General features: G+C 46.2%; 1 protein-coding gene across 1 annotated transcript in view; it reads right to left on the bottom strand.

Moving 5' to 3' along the window:
- The window catches only part of sqor (sulfide quinone oxidoreductase), a 9,101-nt gene extending 4,346 nt beyond the window's left edge, over positions 1 to 4,755 (bottom strand). Inside the window, exons 1-7 of the mRNA XM_017405830.3 lie at positions 4,603 to 4,755; positions 3,772 to 3,985; positions 3,496 to 3,666; positions 3,030 to 3,083; positions 2,723 to 2,917; positions 2,426 to 2,635; positions 2,141 to 2,324 (exon numbers count right to left, since the gene is read on the bottom strand). Of these exons, the coding sequence (XP_017261319.1) occupies positions 2,141 to 2,324; positions 2,426 to 2,635; positions 2,723 to 2,917; positions 3,030 to 3,083; positions 3,496 to 3,666; positions 3,772 to 3,972 (1,015 nt within the window). The 5' untranslated portion in view covers positions 3,973 to 3,985; positions 4,603 to 4,755. The remainder of the gene's footprint in view (positions 1 to 2,140; positions 2,325 to 2,425; positions 2,636 to 2,722; positions 2,918 to 3,029; positions 3,084 to 3,495; positions 3,667 to 3,771; positions 3,986 to 4,602) is intronic.
- Positions 4,756 to 8,216: the final 3,461 nt, after the last annotated feature.

Below are 8,216 nucleotides of genomic sequence, written 5' to 3' on the forward strand. Positions count from 1 at the left end.
AAAAATTATTCAGAGTAGAAAAAGGTTTCCAGTTTAATTTTGAAAAATTCATCAGCCACACATAAAGGTTTAACTCAAGAATAAATCATAAGATAAGTAACAAATTTGGATCCAAATTAACTGAGGTCAACTAAACTCTAACTGAACACAAAAAAACTGACCTCCCAAACAAAGAACAAAGGCTGCTTAAATAGGGGTGGAGTAACCCACATCTACCACCTGAGGGAGGTCTGACCAAACAAAAGAACAAATAAATACAAAATTAACTAAACCATTCTATAAACAAATAAAGCTAAACTAACTTTAACTTAGCACAACAACAAGTGAATATTTTAAGTGACAAATTAAATAATAATCATCTTGGCTGACAGATGAGCCAACTGACCTTGAAAACAAAAGTTGGTCTCCACAGTGAGCTGGCGCCTGTTCTGTGTTTCTCTTACCTGCAGTACCATCAGAGCAGCCCCTGCAGTGCAGAGAGGCCCACCAAAAAAACACTCCTGTGCAATGCTGCTCCATCACCTAACGACTCAGGATTTCTCAGCACCGAAGCGAATAAAGAAAGACACGCCGAGGCCGCTCAGAGTGCAGCGTTTCATCGGTTCTGAGAACAAAGCTCCGCAGAGTCGTCAGGAGCTTTGCTGAGGGGAATCTCAACCTCCTCGGAGCTCAGAAGTCCGGGTCCTTCCTCCACAAAACAGACGAGTCGTCAAACGGATGTGAAGTGACGTCAGAGCTGTTTGTTTGTTTGTTTGTTTTAATTTAAGTTTCTAATAAAGAAAATGACTTCTGTGTAAGTTTTACATCTTCCTGTCAAAAAAATGGACATGAAAGACCACAGCAAACTGACCTGCCAAACAAAGAACAAAGGCTGCTTAAATAGGGGTGGAGTAACCCACATCTACCACCTGAGGGAGGTCTGACCAAACAAAAGAACAAATAAATACAAAATTAACTAAACCATTCTATAAACAAATAAAGCTAAACTAACTTTAACTTAGCACAACAACAAGTGAATATTTTAAGTGACAAATTAAATAATAATCATCTTGGCGTCTCCCCTTCCGTCTTTCAGTAGTTTGCAGATAGTTTGCCCCAGGTTCCTCCACCAGCTGATTCCTATCAGCAGCACCTCAAAAAACACAAGTGTAAATAAACCATTCAAACAGACATTAACTAATAAATGTATGTCTATATGAAATAACCAACTTAAACTATAAATTAATAAAGAAATACTAACACTATGTGGTGGTAGGAGCATCCACCACAGGCGCGTTTTTAAAATCACGTGACGAATGCAAAAAAACAAAAAGTGAAACTGAAGAGCGTATTTGTGCTGAGGCAATCACAAAAAGGCACGTGCAAGGACCACAAAACGTTCATATACCTCAGATTCTCCAAACTCAGATTGTTCACAGAAGTTTTCCTTTAAAACATTACAAAAACTGAATAATCCCAATCCAGGTAGCCAAAGCTTGGGACGAATTTTAATTCAACTGAACAATCACTGGATGTGCGCCTACAGCTGGAGAGAACCCGATTCAAGATGGATGCCATGGCCTAGCGGGCATTAAAGAACTCAAAGATGACCGACTCGGCTAAATTTAACAGACGCCGAGCCGAAACTTGGCGCGGCGGTAGCTGCAAGTCGTTCCCGACGCGCAGTCTGACCGCGAGCAGGAGTAACGCTCAACAGCGTTTTCAAGGTTTGACCAAATAAAATGGCTACTATAAGATGACCTGAGTCCAATCTACTTCTGCCCTGTTTACAGCGTAAACAAGCTGGAGGAGTCTGAATGAATCCCTTCCTGCCCTGAAGTTACCCGGGACTTCCTGTCAGTTATCAGTTTGCACAGAGGAATGGGAAATGCGAATGAGCCGGCCACACAGGGTTCAACTTTTACAACCCGCAGGAGTGAAACGGAATCACACAGATGGAGATAACAACGACGGAGCTCGTCAGCTAATCTGAAGATGTCCTTCTGTCGCTCCCTTCCCTTCAGGTGGGGTTTATTTTTTTACAGCGCCGTGTAAACTCGTGGTTGCGCAACTTTTTAAAAGGTTGAGGCGTTCGGAGTCCGGAGTGCTTCTCAGCTTTGTTTTTAAAAAAAGAAGGAAAAAGGAAAGGAGAGTCACTTGCCGACGGCGGCGCCGGTTTTGGCCGTGGGCAGGTTGGTGCAGTCTCCGATCCCGAAGACGTTCGGGTATCGGTTGTGCTGTAGGGTGTCTTTGTCGACGTCCAACCAGCCGATGTCGTCGGCCAGCGGGCCCCCTTTAATCACCAAACTGGGCCCCATCGGGGGGGTGACGTGGAGCATTTCGTACTGACGGGAACAAAACAACAGCAAAGAATCATGATGATGCCGCATCGAAGGGAACCTCTGCACAAAGACAGATCTGGACCAAGCTGCTGTCAGACAATTACCTCGAACACTTTGGTCTCGCCTGGCTTGTCGAGGTTTTCAAACACCGCCTCCTGTTTGTCCGGCCGCACTTCGATCAGGTTCTGGCGAAGGTTCACCTGCAGGTCGCGGGTCTTCACGATGTCCCACAGCGTGTCGGCGTACTTCTTGATCCCAAACAGCACCGGCAGCGATGTGTTGTAGATCACATTGGCCTTCGCCCTTTTCCCTGTCTGGAGCAGGAAGATAAAAAAATAAACAAAATCGGAACAGCGCCCTCATGTTGCCCTAACGGTTGGGTTCCAGCGGGTAAAAAATACCTTCCTGAGGTAAGCGTCTGACAAGTACATGATCTTCTGCGGCGCTCCGGCGCACTTCACCGGAGTGTTGGGGAACGTGAACACGGCGTTGCCCTCTTTGAAGTTCTGCAGGGCCTTCCACGTTTTCTCCACGGTCTGGACAGAGTAGTTGGAGCCGATCTTCGGGTGCTCAAAGGCCTCCGGCAGCCCTTTGATCTACTCGAAACGGAAGCGCACTTCAGCCAGGCGTAGCAACGGTGGTCGTTTAGACAGAACGGGAGTTTACCTCATCGATGAGTGCAAAAAAAAAAAAAAAGCGTGGACTCACCCTCTCATAATGAAGCTGGATACCCAGAGCCACAATCAAATACTCGTACGAGATCTGTGAAGTGGACACATGGAGACATTATGGCACATTATTACGCAGTTAAGGACCCAGCATTCCCGCCACTATGTCAGCTTGACTGCATTGAAGCCATTTTTGTGTCTTTTAAGATCACTTGGCATGTGGCAGCAATTTTGAATTGGGTTGACCCTAAAGGTCCATCAGTTGTACCCAGTGGGTCATGAAATACTTGGTCAACAGATCAATAGTTAAATGGCAAAGTTTTAAAGGTGTTTGTTTCGACCGTCAGCTACTACCAGCACAGATTTCAGCTCACTGTCTGTCAAACTGGCTGAGCTGTAGCCATCTTGAGTTGGCTTGGATCCAAACGTTAACCAGCTGTGGTAACATCTGCCCACTGGTTCCTGGGATGTTTTGCTAACAGACAGTAAAGCCCTAAAGCACGTACCTCGGTCCCGTCGTCTGTAAGGACCGTGTTTTTGTCTGGGTTGATCTCCTGCACCTTCGACTTCACCCACTTCACGCCTGACGGCATCACGCTGGCGGTGGAGCGAGCCGACGACGTCACAGACTTGGCACCGGCGCCAACCAGGGTCCATATTGGCTGATAGTAGTGCACCTGAGGAGAAAAAAGAAAAATATACAGTAAGAAAAAAAAAACCCAACCCTTTCCAGCGTTCTGCCGTATGTTTCGCGCCGAGACGAAAGCGGACGACCCCCTTGCCTCGGACGGCTCCACGACGGCCACGTTCTCTGCGCCGACCAGCCTCTTCATCCGAGCGCCCATGGTGATGCCCCCGCTCCCGCCGCCGAGGACCAGCATCTTGTAATGCTGCTTGGCCGAGGCGCGGCTGCCGGTGTGCAGGTGGGCGGCCGCGGCGATGCCCGTGGGGTGGCACAGCCTCAGGCGTCGCAGCGAAGCCATTCCGAGCCCGAACCTTTCAGGGGGAGGCGTTTCTGGTTAGCAGCGTCTCACTCAGGCAGACAATTTTCTTGCAATGATTTCCACTTCCTGTTTTTCTCCTTCTGCACGTACAAATTTTACTCATCTAGTTAAGCAAAGTCACTGGATTAGGTAAGTATAAAACCCATAAAGAAGCATAGTTTCTCCCCATCTGATCAGGTTTTCTGATGCACTTTAAGAACAACAACAAGGCAGTGGATTAGATTGTGGCTTTACTAACCACAGCTGTTGTAACATACAGTGAAACCACAACAGGCAGAACAGAAACATCGCAGGATGTGCAAAAAATGTGCTAGAGTTCATTTCTTCAACTATTAAAGCAAATAAGGCAATAAAAAGGGACATGTTATAATGACATTGAAATGTAATGCAGTGTAAAGCTACCCTGTGGCCTAGCTCAATGGAGCCTCCAGTGCTGCAGCAGAAACAGCTAAATATGTCAGATTAATGTTATCAGGCACAGTGTGTGAAGCCTGATCTGGGCTGACCCCATGGCTGCTGCATACTGCGCACCCAGCTGCCCCAAAACACTCATTCCTGCACTCACCAGAGGACATTTTGTTCGGATTCCGAACAATGCGAGACACGTACCTCAACCAGCAGGGGTGTCGAGACGCCTATCCGCGGTCGATTCCGACAAAAAGTCCTTGGAGAGGCCTGGGCTTCAGCTTGTTTACTTCACAGCGGGCACAGCAGAATTGCTCCGCACCTTAGAGCTGTGCATATTATGGCTCTTTTGAGGGCCCCGCCCCTTTGTTAAACGGACGGCGCTCGCGTCCAATGAAAGCTCGGGGTCTGGCTTTCTGCCCCGCCCGTTTGGACAGCTGGACCAATCAGAACTGAGCACCACGAACCGTCAATTAAACGCTCCAACTCTCAGGACTGAAGTATAAAACCGAGAAAGTGGCCAGTACCTTTCCTTTTTCGTTCCTTCTTCACAGCGATGTGTTTTGGAGTATCTTTTACCATATTATAGTAGATTTCTGTGTGTGTTGGGGGGGAAACTGGCAGGTACACCGCTGCTATGTAACTTCGAAACTGTCGTGAGGGCGAATCCAAGTGGGAGGGGTTGGAGCGGCGCCAGCACATAGACGGAGCCCACACCCCCGAAACACGTAGCGTCCTAAATGTGGACCGGGACAGTAATCCCTGGAGCGGGCTGTTTTATTGGACAAATCCAGACTTGTTTTCTACGAGTCTTACACGCTGCAGTAAACTCGTATTACACACAAATGCTCTGTTTTGTGTCCAAAACAGAGTCATGGTTTTGTTTTTTTTTGTTGTTGTTAGCAGCAGAATGGCTGGTGTTACCGTCTCATACACGTACCAGCACATTTGTAGCAGCTGAAAGGTCACAGTCTGTGTTGTAACACAAGCCAGCAGAGTTTTCTCATCATCATGACTCAGCTGAACTCATCAGCTTTGACTGGTTCAGCTAGTCTGCTTTCTGGGATTTAATAAATAATAATAACAACAATGATGATGATGATAATACGCCCTGGGTGTAAATGAGCCCTTCTCCTGTTGAATGTGAGTTTGTTTTTGCCTGATGTCAGCTTCTTTAATTAACTCTGTTGACACGAAGGGGCGGCAGATTGTGGCGACTGAGGACAAACAGTGTTGTTTGGAGCAGAGGGATATCTGTAATAACATCAGGGGAGTTGTGTTTATTTCCTACAGGCTTACCTTTCCAGTCTGTGCACCTGTTTGTTTGTTAAAGCACTGACAAACATCATGATTGCAGTAAGAAGTACGGCCTTGGTTGGCCTTCTTCGTGATCGTGATTTATTTGAGGATCACAGCGACGTGGCCGTGTCAGTGCTTTGTCGCAAAGGTCAAAAGACAGACCGGAGGCACGTGGAGGAACAGAACCGGATCTGCAGCTGTCTGTGTTGGTTTTATCTTTCTGTGCAGGTGGAGGCGACCAGGCGGCGATCCCGGTTGCAGCCTCTGGAAATAAACTAAAGAGTCTTTCCTTGAGGCATTTTTGGGATCATCGTTTCCTGGACAGCTGTGTTTTGACAAACAAAATAACCTGCTCATAGAAGTAACAACAAGCGGTCTTTTTTGTGTATGAAACATGCAAAATAAACTTGCCTCGCTTCAACAAACACTGACCAACCAACATTAAAGTCATTTATTTAGGTATAAAAACACCAAACAGGAAGTAGAGGACTGTTAAAAGAGGAACAGTGGTTATGATTAAACTCTTCTACTCTAACATGAATCACAGTGTACCCTTAAAACAAACTCAGACCTCTAATATAAGAGCCATGCTGCATTTATCATGTCTACAGGTGAATATAAACACGTTTAATTCAGTCTGCAGTCCACATTTATACATCACGTTTCCATCGAGTGATTCCCCAAAGCATTCATTCTCGCTGCTTCTTTTCTTCCCCGCCTGTTTCAGGACTTGCGGCGTCCACCCAGGCGCGGTGAGGGTCCCTTTATTTGAGTCCAAGTCCTGCGTTTGACTCCATTTTGGCAACAAACAAACAACATCCTGTTGTTTCTCTGACGGGCGTCTGTTTTCGTCTCTCACTCTGATGGCGTGAAGTCCAGAGAAGAGTGATGGAGCTGACCTTTGTTCCTCTTCGCTCTCGTCTTAAATTTGGACTTTGCCAAGTGGCTGCCAGGGATCGGCTTATCGAGTTTATACTGCGTACAACGGCGTGGGGCAAAACTTCGCCAGGCAGGGCGTGTTTCTGGTACTGTGGGTTCGTTTCTCTTGTCTGTTGGCGAGATTACTTTAAAGGAGATGAGCAGATTTAGATGAAAGTTTCAGGAAACATTACGGTTGTCACCAAAAAAAAACCAAACAAACAATGGATTCAAGTTTGGAGGTGGTCTGGTCAAAGGTCAAAGGTCAAGGTCAGGTGACTTTGTTTTAACTCTGTAGCCATGTAAGGTAGGGAGGTCAAACTCCACAGCTAGACACCTCATGTGTCAAAGATGATGCCTGCTGATTTCAAAGTTCATGGGGTCAAAGGTCAAGCTCACAGGTAACCTCTTTGTTAAAACTTTGTCTCTGCTCCTACATGTGACCCTTTTGTTTCCTCCATCAAGAAAGTTCTGTTTTCGGTCGTGTTGGTTTGTTTGTCTGTCTGTTAGCAAAGATCAGGTAAAAACTAATGAACAGCTGTGGACTAAAGGTTCAGGAAATGTTGGGGTTGTTACAAAAAAACGAACCCACTTGACTAAATTTTGATCTGGATCGCAGTATTTCTTATCAACGCTCTCCCGAGTGCTTCCAGCTGCTCCTACGTTGGCGTTAATCAGGCAGCTCAGCCTTTAACCAAAAACTGATCACTGATCAATAAATAAGTCTCAGCTCAAACACGGTTCACCGTATCTCACCTGCGATTCATGCACCGCCGCACCGCCTCCCTGTTTGTTTTACAGGACTGACGTTAACGTTTTACTGCGGACTTATAAAGCGCCTAATAACCACGCTCCCGTGTGTTTGCCTAATGTCCTCCGACGGTCTTTCCCCTCCAGGTCACTTCCTTCTATTGATCGTGTCCTCTGATTTGTCCCGAGGTCCAGGCCAGCTCCTACCTGAGGAGACAAATGCAGTTTATTCCTGCAGTCTGCAGTTTTGTAAACACGCCAGACGATGGCGCCGTGACCTTGAAACAAATTCATGATGACTTCTTTTGCTGCTGTGAGAGATCCAAAAACATGCATGTTAGGTTAACTGATAACTCTGAAACTGTCCCTAAGTGTGAGTGAGAGCCTGAATGGTTGTTTGTCTCGTTTGTCTCCCAAGTGTCCCTGTGATGGACTGGAGACCTGTCCAGGGTGTCCCCCGCCTCACGTACAGTGATCACTGGAGATAGAGGACAGATGGAGGCTTGTAACCCCGAGGTTGTGGGTTTGAGCCCCGGTTGTGTCAGCCGCTGTGAACAAGCAAGGGAGCAGCTAGAAAAGTTGGGTAATAATAATTATGACAACTTTTATATTTTCCACTCTAAATTAATATTTTTGTGACGCATCCTAATCAATGAAAGGCACATAAAGGTGAGCTTTTTATTATTAGGACTGTTTTACTGTGATGTAAGTAAAAAATAGGCATAAAATATTAACAAAGATGCCTTAATTTATCTCTCTTGTTTGTATTTAAATGTTCTAATTGAAAGCAGCTTGAACAGAGGCGGTGTTTGTCTTTATGATTTATTATTTTGCAGATCTTCTGGGCGGCG

Source organism: Kryptolebias marmoratus, linkage group LG11, assembly GCF_001649575.2.
Source record: "Kryptolebias marmoratus isolate JLee-2015 linkage group LG11, ASM164957v2, whole genome shotgun sequence".
Lineage (NCBI taxonomy): Eukaryota > Metazoa > Chordata > Actinopteri > Cyprinodontiformes > Rivulidae > Kryptolebias > Kryptolebias marmoratus.